General features: G+C 36.8%; 1 protein-coding gene across 2 annotated transcripts in view; it reads right to left on the minus strand.

Moving 5' to 3' along the window:
- The window catches only part of LOC138330006 (rho family-interacting cell polarization regulator 2-like), a 103178-nt gene extending 89053 nt beyond the window's left edge, over positions 1–14125 (minus strand). For both annotated transcript variants that reach the window (XM_069277342.1, XM_069277338.1), the window contains exon 1: positions 13528–14125. In XM_069277342.1, the coding sequence (XP_069133443.1) occupies positions 13528–13624 (97 nt within the window). In that variant the 5' untranslated portion in view covers positions 13625–14125. The remainder of the gene's footprint in view (positions 1–13527) is intronic.
- Positions 14126–19811: the final 5686 nt, after the last annotated feature.

Genomic DNA, 19811 nt, shown 5'->3' on the forward strand with positions numbered 1-19811 from the left:
GACAGGTTTTAATGCAGCGTTTAATATTAAATACCCTGATATAACAAATATTGTGTGTTCTTTAAATTTTATCTTCAAAAGTGCTTTTTTAACTGTTTAACTGGTTATTTACCTAACAAGTTATATAAAATTAATTATAAACTGATGTAGGTAAACAAAAGGATTGCTACACATTATTATTAAATAATAGATCTTTGATCATCGTGATGGCTTTATTACAGTACACCTTAAATTTATCTATATATAGATATTGTTTAACTGACATAGCAGATATATATGTAAACAAATCAAAAAGACAATAAAATTATGACACATGAATAAAAAGTTTTCGGCCCGCATGACAATAGCTATGTCTTGATCATGTCTACAGCAAACTTGTGATATGTTTCTAGGACTTTGTACTGTCAGATTCATGCCAGATTTGATTGCAGTTTTATTATCTTCCATAATATGAAAACAAACAAGATATATATATATAGATATTCTTCATTGTCGCTCCTGTATAAATATACACTTCAATTCAATGGTTTAATAAACTACGAAATTTCATCACATTCTAGCTGATTATCCACAAGACAGAAAGAAGGAACTTATTGAGGCGAGAAAGGAAATAAATCAAGGAAAAGTCAGGGATGAATGAGAGAAGGAAGCACAGGCAGTTAGACAAATGAAAGAAAAGAAAGGAGAGAGGATTGAAAAGAAGAGGGAGATAGAAAAGAAGGGAAGAAAGGAAGAAAACAGATAGGATGGAGAAGGGTGAAAGAGAGGATAAAGGAAGATAGAGATAAAGGAAAAAAGAGATAAGGGTAAAGATCAGAGAGAAGATGAAGAAAGGAAGGTAAAAGTTCAAGAAAGGGATGCATGGAAAAGGATTGGATAAAGGATGAAGCGTAACTCAACAGACAGAACATTACTCTTCTACCATTCCCGTACTGAACATAGCACTATGTTTTAAAGTGTGCCCCATTCGAAAGTATCAAATAGAAGATTCATTCAAACATAAAACATGTGGCATTAATTTATTTTGTAAACAAAGCTGGAAAAGCATGTCTTAAAAGACTGATATTTAAGCTTTATTTCGGTAAATGAAAAAAATTTATTTGGATGATAAGATTATAGAAGGTAATTATAAAGGATCCAACACATCACCTTGGAATACACCTTCGAATGTTTGAAACTTGGAGTTGAATTAAATTAAAATGACCTTTAAAATACATTCTGCTGTACATGGTTGTTTTGGACATACAACACACAAAAATATAAAACTACTGCCTGGTCAAGACCAATGGAATATTTGCACTTATTTGACCAATGACCTTAACTTTGAGGTTCATTTGAAGGGTTGACATAAACAACATTTTATGCAACCATTTTATCATCACTGAAACCAACAACAGTCCACCTACACAAGTAAATAAATCCAAAATTAACAACACTACCAAAATTAACATATCCTTCCAACAAGAGATCCCAGAGGGATCTTGGCGCCCACCAAAGAATGATCTATGTCTGACAATGGAAAGAGGGATCTTTTCCCTGCTTTTCAAACTTTTTCAAACACACGACATATAAAATTTGAGACAGATCGCTATAGTACTTTCTAAGAAATGGTGGTAACAAACTTCAACAATGAAATCTAAGATTGCGGCCGGTTGGCTATCTTGTTTACCGATCAGTCCCGAAAGGCATTATGCATCAGTCCTAAAAGGTACTATGCACAACTATGGTACAAGGGGAACCTACACATAAAATTTGAGAGAGATCCCTTCAGTACTTTCTGAGAAATAGCGGTAACAAACTTAAACAATCAAAATCCATGATGGCCGTCGGTCGGCCATCTTGTTTACCGATCGGTCACAAATAACAATATGCACAACTAGGGTCCTTGGGGAACCTTCATATGAAATTTGTGAACGATACCTTTAGTACTTTTTGAGAAATAGCGGTAACAATCTTTAACTATCAAAATCCAAGATGGCCGCCTGTTGGCCATCTTGTTGAATGATCGGTCCCAAAATGCAATATGCAAAACTAGGGCCCTAGAAGAACCTATATACGAAATTTGAGAAAGACCCCTTCAGTACTTTTTGAGTAATAGCTGTAACAAACTTTAACAATCAAAATCCAAGATGGCCACCTGTCGGCCACCTTGTTCACCGATCGGTCCTAAAATGCAATATGCACAACTAGGGTCCTAGGGGAACCTGTATATGAAATTTGAGAAAGACCCCTTCAGTACTTTTTGAGTAATAGCTGTAACAAACTTTAACTATCAAAATCCAAGATGGCCACCTGTCGGCCATCTTGTTCACCGATCGGTCCTAAAATGCGATATGCACAACTAGGGTCCTAGGGGAACCTGTATATGAAATTTGAGAAAGATCCCTTCAGCACTTTTTTAGAAATTGCGGTGACAAACTTTTAACTATCAAAATCCAAGATGGCCCCTGTCGGCCATCTTGTTGCTCGATCGGTCCCAAAATGCAATATGCACAACTAGGGCCCTAGAAGAACCTATATATGAAGTTTGAAAAAGATCCTTTCAGTACTTTTTGAGTAATAGCGGTAACAAACTTTAACTATCAAAATCCAAGATGGCTGCCTGTGGGCCGTCTTGTTGACCGATCGGTCCTAAAATGCAATATGCACAACTAGGGTCCTAGGGGAACCTGTATATGAAATTTGAGAAAGACCCCTTCAGTACTTTTTGAGTAATAGCTGTAACAAACTTTAACAATCAAAATCCAAGATGGCCACCTGTCGGCCATCTTATTCACCGATCGGTCCTAAAATGCAATATGCACAACTAGGGTCCTAGGGGAACCTGTATATGAAATTTGAGAAAGATCCCTTCAGCACTTTTTGAGAAATTGCGGTAACAAACTTTAACTATCAAAATCCAAGATGGCCACCTGTCGGCCATCTTGTTGCTCGATCCGTCCCAAAATGCAATATGCACAACTAGGGCCCTAGGGGAACCTACATATGAAATTTGAGAAAGATCCCTTCAGTACTTTTTGAGAAATAGCGATAACAAACTTTAACTATCAAAATCCAAGATGGCCGCCTGTCGGCCATCTTGTTGACTGATCGGAGCCAAAATGCAATATGCACAACTAGGGTCCTAGGGGAACCTGTATATGAAATTTGAGAAACATCCTTTCAGCACTTTTTGATAAATAGCGGTAACAAACTTTAACTATCAAAATCCAAGATGTCGGCCATCTTGTTGAACGATCGGTCCCAAAATGCAATATGCACAACTAGGGTCCTAGGGGAACCTGTATATGAAATTTGAGAAACATTCTTTCAGCACTTTTTGAGAAATAGCGGTAACAAACTTTAACTATCAAAATCCAAGATGGCCGCCTGTCGGCCATCTTGTTGAACGATCGGTCACAAATTGCAATATGCACAACTAGGTCCCTAGGGGAACCTACATATGAAATTTGAGAAAGATCCCTTCAGTACTTTCTGAGAAATAGTGGTAACAAGAATTGTTAACGGACGGACGGACGGACGGACGGACGGACGGACGGAGGACGGACGGACGGACGACGGACCACGGACGAAAGGCGATTTGAATAGCCCACCATCTAATGATGGTGGGCTAAAAATAGCACACACAACAGACTAGCCACTTTTATTACATATTGGACTAGGCTTAATGTCGCATTAGTCTGGATATCTGTAAGGTAGTTTTATCACAGAATTTCAATGGTACAGCCGATTTGGTTACAGTTTTTAACAATTTTGTTCTTTTGCAAAGAACTTTATCTTTTGAAATATTCACCTATTTGTGGTAGGATTGGACTCCAGGGTACTGCTAGTGCTAATTGCTCGGAGGTCCCGAGGATTTTAACCCTGGCCTGGTTTTTTTCACTCCTACCAGACATAAATCTTGCAATATGCTTGCAAGATGGGTAAGAAAAAATACTTGAAGGTCCTTCTGATTAAGTAAATCTTTGTACAATTTTGATGATGATAATCTAAGCAAGGCTTATAGGCTATTACTCATCAAACCGATTTTAGCAGTTCTATCCCAAGTAAAAGACAGCGTGACTAAAAATTTCTTTAATGAAAAAAATGTTTATAAAATCAACACTGAGGAGAATCTGTGAATATTACTAATCAGAAAAGAATGAAATGATTCCTCCTAATAGAAAAAACAGGCCACATTAAATGCCTGCTGTTTATGTTTATTTTGGCAAAATGGCTGCAGAAAGAATCAACATTCAGATGCAGATGGTAAATTTTTTCGGTAATGATTTTTTGCCCTGTGGCTCCTATAACCCCCTACCTAGAGCTTCACAACCTTAGACCATTGTTATACTGTAGGGATATGTATATACCTCTTCTGTTGACTCAGACTCACCCTATGATCTACAGTGGAGTATTTTAACCATGATGTACCAAGGTATAAATATTCACCATATATATAATACAACATAGTGAATTCTGTACTAATAATTCATTATCATTATTACCACAATTAGAACTGACCAGGGTGTTTAATGGAACCAAATTAAATCCTATTGTATTCAAAATGTCGCATATGAAATTTTATTATAATTTCACTCTGTATGTAATAATTTAAGATCAAAATTCAACGTTAGTGGTCATAAGCCAACAAGATCATGTAAAATCTCAAAAATATTCTCCTCATGAGAATTACAAGCTACAGTAAACCAGTTTTTTCGTATGCTATTTTACTTTTGTGAATTTCATGATCTAAACTATCAACTAAGTAAATTTAAATCATGATTGATCTCTGCACATTAATATGTATATCACTGATACTTATAGGAATTTTCATTATTTTTTTTCAAAATTCCCGAATGATTATCCACAAAAACTTGTTTTGATATGTACTCCCATGGGTACATGGTACCTATACATGTAATGTTGTTCTATGAGAAACCTACATCGATTTACATGGATTGCTCTGACCACTAGAATCGATTTACATGGATTGCTCTGACCACTAGAAACGGTTAGTGTGCTATAAGACATTAATCTTGTCCTTTGTGGTCAGTGAGTGACCATGCAAACAACAATAAACAATACCACGTAAACATCAACAATCACCAATTCATTGATCTTTTCTATGTGTACCAGCAAACAATCAACGTTCTACCTTTAGTCTTGTTTCTATGTAAAACCAACAACTAATTCACAGATGTTAGAGATAATGAGAACCAATATCAGTAACAAATGAAATTAATCTGGTGTTCATCAATCCTTTGAGCCAATCATCATACCATTTATAGCCAAGGTCATGTCTGTATTTGGTGAGCTCTGGCTTTGGACTAACACAGGGAACCTATTCAGCAGATTCTATTAACAAATATATCTCACACTTCATTGTTATAAATGGATCAATGGAATTATCTAAGATTTGTATTTGTAGTTTTACGCCAAAATAAAGATGGTTGATTTGTCAGTTAAGGAGCTTTTGTTAAATTAGAAACTATACAAATGTCTTGAAATCAAAATGCTCCTGCCTTCATATGAAATTGGAATGTGGCGCCAGACACAAAATGTTATGATCTGATGGACATAGGTATATCACTTCTCGTCTTCCATCGTCATTATGGACCAATTACACATGGACGGATCGCCAGCTGTCAATTAAGACGCACATGACTTTGCATTTTGCATTGTGTGTGCTACGATGTTTGCTCCGACATTGAATAGAAACATGTGCATTTGCAAGCACGAGGCGTGGCTATATTACACCTGGCGATCAGTCAATTGTTAATTTAGCTCCAACACTAAGTAAAAATCACCAAGACTAACCCATTCTAAATTGGCAAAACCGGATTAGTGCACAAAATTTCTCGGAGGCAAATTGAAAACTATATCATATTTCTAAACTAACAAGGAAATATTGTAATGATATCCAAATTAACTTGTTAAATATTGTCACTATCTATATTTATACCCAATAGAATTCCACTAGTACATGCAGAACCTCCTGGGTGTATATATTTACTATACAAAGTTCTCCCTAATTTCTGAGTGAAAGCATTCCATTTAACATCAGAATACCTGGTGTGCATCTAACCAGTACTGACCTATAGGAAGGTCAAGTATTGGTGAAAACAAACGTCTAAATGCATGGTTTTAGAGCTTAAATAGCTGGCGTATTGATAATGGACCAGAACTATCAAATGACTAGTATAAATGATATAGCCACAAGCCTATAATAGTAGTTCAAGTACTGTAAATACGAACATTCCATTGAATCTACTTTGGTGATTTCCATTTCAAAAGAAGTTCGCGAAGATTAAACATTCACAGTTTTAAAATTGAAATGGTAATTCCTGTCAATATAAATGGTCAAAGTTTAACTTTCGCAAATTTCACGATCCAAGTAACTTTGCAAGTAATTCGCGCATGTGGAAGAACATTGGTTTATAGTATTAGACCATGATGAGGATTTGGTCAGAGATGACCACTAATCTAGACCTAGTATTGGACCATGACCAGGATTTGGTCAGTGATGACCACCAATCTAGACCTAGTATTGGACCATGACCAGGACTTGGTCAGAGATGACCACCAATCTAGACCTAGTATTGGACCATGACCAGGATTTGGTCAGAGATGACCACTAATCTAGACCTAGTATTGGACCATGACCAGGATTTGGTCAGTGATGACCACCAATCTAGACCTAGTATTGGACCATGACCAGGACTTGGTCAGAGATGACCACCAATCTAGACCTAGTATTGGACCATGACCAGGATTTGGTCAGAGATGACCACCAATCTAGACCTAGTATTGGACCATGACCAGGACTTGGTCAGAGATGACCACCAATCTAGACCTAGTATTGGACCATGACCAGGATTTGGTCAGTGATGACCACCAATCTAGACCTAGTATTGGACCATGACCAGGATTTGGTCAGTGATGACCACCAATCTAGACCTAGTATTGGACCATGACCAGGATTTGGTCAGTGATGGAGATGACCATGAGTGACCTCAGGCCAGACTTTACACACACACACTGATGGACCTAATTAGCTCTCCACTTGCAGACACTGCATCAACAAACAAACCATTACCACCTGTTTGTTCTGTCCAGTACCATCACCACAAATCTAATACACATCATCATCTCAGCTAGCTCCTCTATAGAAAAACATTAGTACATGGGTACTTAAAACTACAACAAAAGGTCCAGAGGGCCTGATATTTCAGAGATATTGATAAACCTCACTTTTATAATAGAACAAGTGTAAGCAAACAATCTTTTCAAATGTAGCGATATGATTCTATAGATGATTACCAATACTGGTTATTACAACAAGAAAGTTTTCACCTCTATGACCTTGAAAGTTGGTTGACAAAATGTCTCAAAGCCATTTCATAACAACACTTTAAATGTCTTTGATTACTTAGGTACCAACTGATGGCCATTCAGAGGAATGATTATCACAATCCTTGTGACCTCGCAAATATGTCAAGGTCATAGCCTTACATTTTTCTGGTAGGACAGGGTCTAGTTAAAAGTGAAAGCACAGCTGTACCTCTCTTATATTCTTGGAAATTTTATAGCTCTGAATTTCAGTTTCTTCTTTCCCAATCAGATATCATGTACTATATCCCCATCATCTGACTCAACTATTACCACAAGTCTATGCTTTATTTCATTACATGTTTATCAGATTTCATTTCAGAAATATGTTACCATAACTTAAGTATTCATGCAAATACAAATACATTGCCTACAGCCATCTTTGTAAGCCTCAACAAACACATGATTTGAGAATCCCATCTCCCTAACATCATTTATCTCGCATTCGACGAGAGTAACAAAGAGTGATCTCCCTTACTCTTTCCTTTATGATGCTACTCAGCTGTTGTGACAATGGGACTAATTTCCGTACCATCAGTGATACCTGGTAATGTTGAAATGCAGGACTATTGTTTCTATTCGTGATGGAATGATGTTAAAAGATGAAAAGCGCTAACTCTTTTCAGCAGGAAAATCATAAAGCCGATTACGTTCCATCACCACTGAAGATACTAGCACCGTGCAAATGTTATTGGGTATCACATGGTACATGAACTAGTCCAATTGATTTGCGCTATTTGTTTCCCTGCTTAGCCCATTTTGTTTGATTTGTTTTGGTAAAGCATTACATGTTATGGATTTACTATGCAGATGAAGCTTTTTAAAAATGTGACTTCCTTTTAGAAGCAACTTTCAAAATTGAACATAAATAGTGAAAATTATATTTACCTACCGGGTTACTATCGAGTATTAAATGCTGAAGTTTAGGAGTTCCAAACCTAAATATTATTTTGTTTGGCATGGGACATATAGTGTATGTATAACATAAGGTCCCTCAGGTAAATATATATACCATGGTATGGAACTTCTCAAACTCACTCAGGGAGGGAGAGGTCTGGGTTAGTGAAAGAGAGATCACCTGTAATTCTACAGATTGATAGACAACAGGTGATACATGCTGGACAATAGATTCAAGTATATGGCACATCAAGTCATCTTCATCTTGTAGACCCATGTGAGACTAGTTTTACAATGGAACTGTCACTATAACCTCTCTTATGTTCCAAGATATTACCCTAAATGTTGGACCAAGTAAGTTTTACAATGTAACTGTAACAGAAGAGGAGAAAGTGCAGCAACCAGAAGTGTTCAAACTCGGGATGTTCAAACACTAGCTGGATGATCTATGGACTGAACTACCTGGTTACGATCATCGATGATCGATGATCGACCCCGGTCCAATTCCGCTACATTCCTCCATCCTTTCTCTAAGTCTTCACCCCCAAACACATAACAACTCACAATATTGCATATTCCTTGCTAAGTATGCCCCCAATGCTTGAAATTTTACAATAGTTTTGAACCAAATGAGTGCTTTGGACCAAGTGATTAAATGTACAATAGATTCAGACCAATTGAGTAATTTGAACCAAGGGATAGTGAAGTGGTACCAAATATTCAGAGATAAGGATGATGGGGTGTTGGTGCTTGGTGAATGGTGAAGTGGGGGAAGGCAGGGAGGGGGGTGGATGGTGAGAAACAAGTGGTTGTTAGTAAAACAAACAGGTCTGAGATGTATAGAATTAGGCACCTCTCCTGTGTATATATCTTGTATACATCCTTGGTCCAAATGCTGCTCAGTCTTTCACAACAAACAGATCAAGGGGTAACCACCAGAGAATATAGGTATCTCAGGAGGGCACACTAGTGTCCATGAATTCATCACCTCCATCTCATTAAGATCCTGTTAACAGCTCAGTCTCCATAGGTTATAGGTAATACAAAGGTGGCTTTACTTATGTCCTATATCTGAGAGGTACTCAGGAGATAGGTATAATAGGGCTGGGAGTGACAACAGATCTTTATCAGATGTAGGAATATACAAGTATTTTATTTTAATGGAATCATGATATGAGTAATATTTTCCTCACAATTTTTTTTAAATAGATATTTGAAAGTGTCAAAAATTATTTTTGACAATCCTAAAATCAAATTTACTCAGGGAGACACAGTTTTTGGGTGTGATGCACTTAATACATATTCTATTGTAAATGTATTTATGTTATAGTACAAATGCCAAGAAAATGCTAATTATCATTATTTGCACAAATATAAATTGCCTCTTATGAATTAGCTCAATGGAACACCATATCTGTACTTAATGTAACTAAGTTCTATTTATGGCAAATTCAAAATAAGGGGTCAAAGGTGTGATTCGAAACAAATTGTTGAAAGATATCAGACAGAATTATGGGACACAATGTCTTCATTACTATGACAACAGTGTCAGAACCTTGGGGGGCTAGGTATCAGCTGTAACCAGTAGTTTGGTGTCTCTACATTGATTCTTTATACAGTCTGGTAGTTGGTACAGATTTGTCTGCAGTCTCTTGGTCCCATCACAGGAATATAGACACCAGGTCCAGAGGAACTACACTAATGAGTCCATTACAATAGCATCAAATTATACACATGTGGTATCTTAATTATGTGTTGGAAGTAGTCACACCTATTCACACGTGAATCAACTTTTTTTTCGTTCACCAACACAAAACTTATTCCTCAGTCTACAATATACTCAGCTAGTGACCAAGAGGATTGCACATATGTTTGATAAAGATCCCTTTAGCAATTTCTGCAAATTCTAATAATGAAGAATTGTTTATAAATGGACCACAGATTAAGGGGATTGAAATCCCTCAGTTGATATCTGACTACTGGGTATGTCATACTATACTCATTAAGACCATTATAACTGTTAACATAAGAGTAAATTGCTGTTACAACTATATTTGGTTTGATTTTCTTCTTTGTGCAAGGTTATTTAAGGACATATCAGGTTCTTCTGGCAGCTAGGAAAGCCTTAGTGCCCAAAGAAGAAAAGCATTTGATAAATTGCTACAATGACCACAAAGTTGCAACTTAAAGCTTAAGCCTGCAGTGATTGGTAGAATATCAGACACCAACCATCTGCCTTACTTGACCAAGAATTGGTGTCTTTAAGTGTCAGGGTGTTGGTTTAACGCTCGCTAACCATAACAAAGAAAGAGAAAATAGGGCAAGACCGGGAAATGTAACCTGACATTTACTAACCTAGCTACTATAACACAGAAAGAGAAAATAGGGCAAGACCAAGGAATTTATAACTGACCTTTACTAACCTAGCTACCATAATACAGAAATGGAGAACTTGTAGCAGAATGCACGGTCCAGAGGTGGAAAACTAGAATAAGAAATTCAAACACATTAACCATTATGCCAGTACAATCTAGAGTCCAAAGGCTAGTGGTAGAATGACAGGTTTTGAAATGTGTCTTCCTTGGCACAGATATAGAGAGAAAGTGACAAAACCTTAATTAAACACTGTGCTACCATGATATTGAGGTGGACAGCTAGCAGACACAAGATATGATGGTCTAAAGGACTTCTGAACTGAACGTCTGTCTACCTTGGCCAAACTGAACGTCTACATTAGTGGTACAAATGCGTGCCAGGTCAGCATAAAGTTAATTAAACCAAGACTTCTACAAAATTTATGAAACAAAAACAGTGCTACTTCTCAATTTCTTTTGTAATTTCATTAAAGTGTAAAAGACATGAGTATTAATTATCACTGGCGTGAACAGTGTGATGATATCGTCCTTCCCTGAACAACAGATGGGGGAGGCTGTATAATCGTTATACCGTAGCCTCAGGCAAACTGATCTGATCTAAGATGGCATTTTCAATTTATTTCATCATCAAAACATGTGATTTAGTAAGTAGAGTGCCCTACAATGGATAGTTATTGTATTGATTGTCGGTGGCTGTAAATGACGTTAAATCTCCAACATTGATTTTCTGCAAAGGCTTTCTGTAATTAGCTCCCAAAAAACAATGCTTACAGAGAATGCAGAGAGCTAATTATTCTTAGAGAACAAACCAAGCTAAACACGTCCAAAAAAATACACAGAACTGAAATTTAATTTTAAATTGAAAATAAAATAGCTTCCATGAATTATATCATCAACATTTTTTAAATAAATGAAATCACAAGATTGTTCATTCAATTTGAATTTCAATTCCATGTGGGATAACTGTTAAGTACTGACTGTAGGTCAATGGTTTTTCTCCAGATACTCTGACATTCCTCCATCACCTAAACTTGGCATGGCTTTGAATGACCATGGCTATTAACAGGACATAAAAATATCATTTACTCAAATGTATGGTCGACCTTTCTTTATCTCCAACTTTTCTTTCAGCTATTTGTTGTGTAGCACCTGGTCCAAACTAAAGTCTTTATCATATTTGCCCTTGATTCATTAATTTGGAATTCAAAAGTCCATTTCAATGAATATGTAGGTATTCATTAGGATTGTGAACTCTAATAACTTGAGGACAGTGTGCTGAACCTGTTTTACACTTTCAGGTCTGATAATAACATATCCATCTTAATTGAGCACACATTATTATCTCAATTTTGGGGTCTTTCCTAGAGAATGATATCATTTCAGCCTAAGAATCCAGCTACGGAATTTGTATAAAAAACCATGGTGGCGATAACAGCATTAGACATAGGTTTATAAGACCCCATAGGCCAGCATATTATATTACTGCCCACTGGTATTTTTTGAATTTTCAAAACCTTTGACAACAAATGCGAAGAGAACTAGACTGTGATTAGCCACAAAAATCCTCATACCCTCTAGTCCACCTTAACTGTCATTGGCTGTGCCCCTCAAAATGTCTTTCTCACAGTGCACCAACATAACTACATTACCCCCTCACATATTTATATTACCACCACACATATTTGTACTTCATTTAAGGTCTGAATAGATACCAATATAGACAGCATAAAACTTAGGGCCTCTAAATTCTTGGCTGATGATCTGAGTTCTTTATAACCAGATATGGTATCTACAGTGGAATCTTCTTTATTTTGAAATACTGCTTAATTTGATCCCTGTTCACACATATCCATAGTCTTTCTCCTTAATCATATTGAAATCTGGAAAATTTAAAGAGATTCCCATTCCCCATGGACTTCAGTATAGCTGGTTCCAGTAATACTATTATTTGGTATTTTATTCTACTCTTCACTTCAACAAAATTAAGACGTTACTCAATCTTATGAATCATCACAAGAGATATGCATATTGATTTCAATAGGATATCTAACTTTGTCTACAACCAAGTCTTATATTCAGAACAATACACAGCAAAGAGTTTTACTGTTCATAAATATTCTTGATAAAAATTTCCAAGCTCAATTCTTATACTGTATTATCCCCCTAGTTTTTTTATTACAAACCACAAACTCAATTCTTATACTGTATTATCTCCCCCTAGTTTTTTATTACAAACCACAAACTCAATTCTTATATTGTATTATCTCCCCTAGTTTTTCTAACAAACCACAAGTTTAATTCTTATACTGTATTATCTCCCCTAGTTTTTCTAACAAACCACAAGCTTAATTCTTATACTGTATTATCTCCCCCTAGTTTTTCTAACAAACCACAAGCTTAATTCTTATACTGTATTATCTCCCCCTAGTTTTTATTACAAACCACAAGCTCAATTTTTATAATGTATTATCTCCCCCTAGTTTCACAAGCTCAATTCTTATACTTTATTATCTCCCCTAGTTTTTCTAACAAACCACAAGCTTAATTCTTATACTGTATTATCTCCCCCTTGTTTTTATTACAAACCACAAGCTCAATTTTTATAATGTATTATCTCCCCCTAGTTTCACAAGCTCAATTCTTATACTTTATTATCTCCCCTAGTTTCTAAACCAAACCACAAACTCAATTATTCTACTGCATTATCTCCCCCTAGTTTTCATAACAAGCCAGAAGCATATAAATTATTGTTCCCATTTTCCAGATAATCTAATATCTATTTTTAGACTTTTGATCACTTTAGCCTGTGATATGAAATACACAATATATCAAACATATTGATGAAATAGCATAAAATTTTGCAATAAAACATGCAGTTTCCTACCTCTGGGGTCAAAGACTTCCACCACAGGGGTCACTGTGTATTCTGTAGGAACACACTCCTTCCAGTGCTGCGACAGACGCTTTAATTTCTTGGACATTTTTTGTGCGTTATGTTATGCTCCAAGTACTTGCAATTAAACTTTGTAATAAATCCAACAGGTAAAGTCAAGCGTCCAATTAACGAAGGTTTAAGTCTCCAACTTGTTAAGAGATATAGGTATCCAATTGTTTTTATCCAATCAGAAATATGAGAAATATTGCAGTCAGGATTAATATCTCGCTGGTAGATTTTTAATAAGAATCACAGAAAGCTTTTAATCACAGATATCACATATCACAGATGATCTTCTCTTTAATTCAGATGATATTAATCCATTGATAATAAGTTAATGATAAGTAATATCCATGGATCAACCTCATGGGTCACGGTTCTGGGCTAGTGCATGCCATTTTGGGGTACAATATAATTTCTTTTTGACACAACTCATAATTGTAAACTATCAACAATATCTACAAAATGTTCTCAATATAAATCACATCAGGTGAGTCTGAGGAAAGAGAAAGCCGATTTGAACAATAGAAGTGACAATGATGAAGAGATAAGATAATATATATCTATATAGTCCATCTGGCTACTGAGAGTAGCATACAGACCGATAACAATGATAAATATATAATAGAACACAACAATGACATCCCTAACCCAGATACTGATGGAGTCCCATATTGTTTACTCATTTCTCTGCATTACAGGAATTCCTTGTCACTTAGATTGGATCCTACATAACATACATGTGAGGATGGCTCTCCAATATCTTATCACTGTATAGAGAACATGTATCGGCATCCTCTGCTGCCCCTAGACTGACAACAACCGTCACATTACCATGGTCACAGTTTCTCTACCAAACATTTCTGTAACGTCCAATAAAAAGATAAAGGTCACACAATTGTTGGTGAACTCCCAACATAAAATCTATAACCGTGTTTTAACACTGCGTAACGTAATCGGTTTATCATCACTAAAAGTCAGACACAAAAATGCTGTTACTCAAGATTTTGTCAGAAATGCCATACCAGTCTAGATGATGAAGCAATGCACTAGAATTTTCCAGTACTTCCTTGTCTCCTGGTGCACTGTTACATCATAATCCACAGCAAAAATATTCCAATTAAAAGAAAATATTTCAGCAAAGAATTTATAATAGAAATTGTATTCCAAAACTACACAAATAAATTGAGATAGATGCAAGTTTATCCTAGAATAGATTTAGCTGTATTGTAACGGCACCTGAAGCTCACTGAATATGAATTCCTGGGAAATCTCCATTACATAATAGAAATGGCTGTTTTTACTGCCAATACACTGAGAGATGTCACATTCAAACTGATTTACAATATTCCCTGTCGGGTAAAATCTTCATTTAAGAACAAACTTGTTCTAGGCAGAGCTCAGTGCTGATGGTACAGAGTATATATAGATATTCCCATGTATCACTGCAGCTATTCTAGAGCCAGAAACGCTTGTTGGCAAAAAAACACAACAGCATTTGACACAACATGTACTCTTAACACAGTATGTTGCTGCTAATGAATTCCATGTGTAAAATACACCCCCAGGTAGATGGTATACCTGTATATCTCGATCACAGAATTAGTACATCTGACAGTGGACCCTGATCACTCTCAGATGGAATCATGGAACTTAGTGTAATTGGAGCATTGTTAAAACGTTATGGAGACCCTGCCACATTGTCTTTGTACTAATGCCTTCTCTCACCTACGCCCGTCAGTACCTCACCAGTCCATAATGATCATCAGTTCTGCCACATGCTAATACATACACCTCCACATCCTATCCCTGCAGTACATTGTCTGTGAGTCCATCGGTGGGTGAGATAGTTGTTGTGAAGTATCCCAGCTTGGCTTGATCCTCACTTGCTGGTGTCTCTTTTTTTCCAAAGAAATCATCACTCAGCTGCCCAATCTTGGCAGACATCTACGAGTCGATACTCAGGGGCTAGATAATTTTGTATTTGCCAGCTAATATTAGATAAAGTAGTTATCTGATTCGCCAATGTACGTAGTTAAAAACAGACTTGTCATGAAATAACTTTCATTGCTTTTCCTTTGACTTATAGAAATGTTTTAAGGTAACTTTGATAGAAAGTACTCTTCAGATAGAATCTACATTTTAAAATAAGCGATCAATCAGTGATATCTACAGATATACTAATATACATCTGAAAATGATCGGAAATTAACTTTTGAATTGGACTATGTATACAAGATATATTTAAAATGAAAAAATACTTTTATTAATATTCAAGGTCACAGCAGTGGCTGAGTGGTTAATGTGTACTGTTTCATTATCATAAAGCCCTACACCAGCAGGTTTTAAGTTTGAATCCCACATGGGGCAGTTGCCACTAAATACTGACTGTGGGTCAGTGGTTTTTCTATGGATACCCTCGACTAAGCTTTCTAGATCCACATCCTTAATCTGGCACCTCTTAATCAAATTACCCTGACTATTAATAGGAGGTTAAATGAAATAACATGGCCAGTTATGACATATGCCTAGAGGTTTGGGAGGTGGAAGGAACCAGAGTATCAAGAGATAAACCACCAACCCACAGTCAGTTCCTGGCAATGTTGATCTAACTTTTTACCCTAAGGTAGAAGGCTATTGTGGTACACTGAGATAAGTTGGAACACTTTATCCACTTAACCACCGCAGCCACTTATACAGTATCTGAATTTAATTTCAAAAACAAGCATATATACTTCAGACATACTTCTATTTCAAACTGAACACTTACAAAACTGATCCTACATACATGTTAATATAGAAACATTATTGTCTGTTATATACCCTTACAGACACTCAAAATAAGTGAGTCTTCTATATCAATGTAAAATTTAAGATTTTATTAATGCATGGCCTCCAATATAGAGAATTCAAATTAAAATATCTGCCAGAGGAAAGGATTATTTGGCATATGTTCCACTAAATCAACATTGCAGAAACCTGCTTTTATTCTCAAAGTGTTGTACAAAGCTCGCCTTGTCACTGTTTTTGCTGTACCAAAAAAGCCACAGCCTCTAGCCATCAGATCTATAAAGTGGGATGATGTTTTGACGGCTTTTTATCTGTTTCCAAAGATAGGACAGAAAAGTTTGGCCAAGGAAAACCCATTCTGTAATCTACATGGCATGCAAAAATAACTAACACTTTCAGTATAATCTTTGTCATCTTCTAGATCTTGGCTAAACATCATCCCACACAATAGCAATAAAATATCCTCCAATAGAACATATGGGTTACTGATTAGCACAAAGATATAAATCCCAGAGACAACCGCTATCTCAAGGTCAGGTAAACCTGTGTGCCACTATCTCAAGGTTGTATCTAAGGTAACCTGTGTATCGCTATGTCAAGGTCGTATCTAAGGTTTGCATGTGTATCACTATGTCAAGGCAGTATCTAAGGACCTGTGTGTCGCTATCACAAGGTCGAATCTTAGGTATACCTGTGCATCGCATCCGCTATCTAAGTCAACCTGTGTGTGCTATCAAGATCGTAATCTAAGGTATACCTGTGTGTTGCTCACTCAAGGATCGTATCTAAGGTATACCTTGTGTAACGCTAATCTCAAGGTGCCTCGTATCTAAGGTATACCTGTGTGTTGCTATATCAAGTCGTATCAAGGTATCGTCAATCGTAAGGTATACCTGTGTGTTGCTATATCAAGGTCGTATCTAAGGTATACCTGTGTGTTGCTATATCAAGGTCGTATCTAAGGTAGTCGTACCTAAGGTATACCTGTGTTGCTATATCAAGGTCGTATCTAAGGTATACCTGTGTGTCGCTATATCAAGGTCGTATCTAAGGTATACCTGTGTGTTGCTATCTCAAGGTCGTATCTAAGGTATACCTGTGTGTTGCTATATCAAGGTCGTATCTAAGGTATACCTGTGTGTTGCTATATCAAGGTCGTATCTAAGGTATACCTGTGTGTTGCTATATCAAGGTCGTATCTAAGGTATACCTGTGTGTCGCTATATCAAGGTCGTATCTAAGGTATACCTGTGTGTTGCTATATCAAGGTCGTATCTAAGGTATACCTGTGTGTTGCTATATCAAGGTCGTATCTAAGGTATACCTGTGTGTCGCTATATCAAGGTCGTATCTAAGGTATACCTGTGTGTTGCTATATCAAGGTCGTATCTAAGGTATACCTGTGTGTTGCTATATCAAGGTCGTATCTAAGGTATACCTGTGTGTTGCTATATCAAGGTCGTATCTAAGGTATACCTGTGTGTTGCTATATCAAGGTCGTATCTAAGGTATACCTGTGTGTTGCTATATCAAGGTCGTATCTAAGGTATACCTGTGTGTTGCTATATCAAGGTCGTATCTAAGGTATACCTGTGTGTTGCTATATCAAGGTCGTATCTAAGGTATACCTGTGTGTTGCTATATCAAGGTCGTATCTAAGGTATACCTGTGTGTGCTATATCAAGGTCGTATCTAAGGTATACCTGTGTGTTGCTATATCAAGGTCGTATCTAAGGTATACCGTATAAGGTCGTATCTAAGTATACCTGTGTGTGCTATATCAAGGTCGTATCTAAGGTATACCTGTGTGTTGCTATATCAAGGTCGTATCTAAGGTATACCTGTGTGTTGCTATATCAAGGTCGTATCTAAGGTATACCTGTGTGTCGCTATATCAAGGTCGTATCTAAGGTATACCTGTGTGTTGCTATATCAAGGTCGTATCTAAGGTATACCTGTGTGTTGCTATATCAAGGTCGTATCTAAGGTATACCTGTGTGTTGCTATATCAAGGTCGTATCTAAGGTATACCTGTGTGTTGCTATATCAAGGTCGTATCTAAGGTATACCTGTGTGTTGCTATATCAAGGTCGTATCTAAGGTATACCTGTGTGTTGCTATATCAAGGTCGTATCTAAGGTATACCTGTGTGTTGCTATATCAAGGTCGTATCTAAGGTATACCTGTGTGTGCTATATCAAGGTCGTATCTAAGGTATACCTGTGTGTTGCTATATCAAGGTCGTATCTAAGGTATACCTGTGTGTTGCTATATCAAGGTCGTATCTAAGGTATACCTGTGTGTTGCTATATCAAGGTCGTATCTAAGGTATACCTGTGTGTTTGCTATATCAAGGTCGTATCTAAGGTATACCTGTGTGTTGCTATATCAAGGTCGTATCTAAGGTATACCTGTGTATGCTATATCAAGGTCGTATCTAAGGTATACCTGTGTGTTGCTATATCAAGGTCGTATCTAAGGTATACCTGTGTGTTGCTATATCAAGGTCGTATCTAAGGTATACCTGTGTGTTGCTATCAAGGTCGTATCTAAGGTATACCTGTGTGTTGCTATATCAAGGTCGTATCTAAGGTATACCTGTGTGTTGCTATATCAAGGTCGTATCTAAGGTATACCTGTGTGTTGCTATATCAAGGTCGTATCTAAGGTATACCTGTGTGTTGCTATATCAAGGTCGTATCTAAGGTATACCTGTGTGTTGCTATATCAAGGTCGTATCTAGGTATACCTGTGTGTGCTATATCAAGGTCGTATCTAAGTATACCTGTGTGTTCATAATCAGGTATCTAGGTATACCTGTGTGTCGCCTGTGTTCTATCAAGGTCGTATCTAAGGTATACCTGTGTGTTGCTATATCAAGGTCGTATCTAAGGTATACCTGTGTGTCGCTATATCAAGGTCGTATCTAAGGTATACCTGTGTGTTGCTATATCAAGGTCGTATCTAAGGTATACCTGTGTGTTGCTATATCAAGGTCGTATCTAAGGTATACCTGTGTGTTGCTATATCAAGGTCGTATCTAAGGTATACCTGTGTGTTGCTATATCAAGGTCGTATCTAAGGTATACCTGTGTGTTGCTATATCAAGGTCGTATCTAAGGTATACCTGTGTGTTGCTATCTCAAGGTCGTATCTAAGGTATACCTGTGTGTTGCTATCTCAATGTCGTATCTAAGGTATACCTGTGTGTTGCTATCTCAATGTCGTATCTAAGGTATACCTGTGTGTTGCTATCTCAATGTCGTATCTAAGGTATACCTGTGTGTTGCTATCTCAATGTCGTATCTAAGGTATACCTGTGTGTTGCTATCTCAATGTCGTATCTAAGGTTTACTGTGTATCGCAATTTCAAGGTCGTATCTAAGGTATAACTGTATTGCTATCACAATGTTGTATCTAAGGTATACCTGTGCATCGCAATT

This window comes from Argopecten irradians, chromosome 8 (assembly GCF_041381155.1).
Source record: "Argopecten irradians isolate NY chromosome 8, Ai_NY, whole genome shotgun sequence".
Lineage (NCBI taxonomy): Eukaryota > Metazoa > Mollusca > Bivalvia > Pectinida > Pectinidae > Argopecten > Argopecten irradians.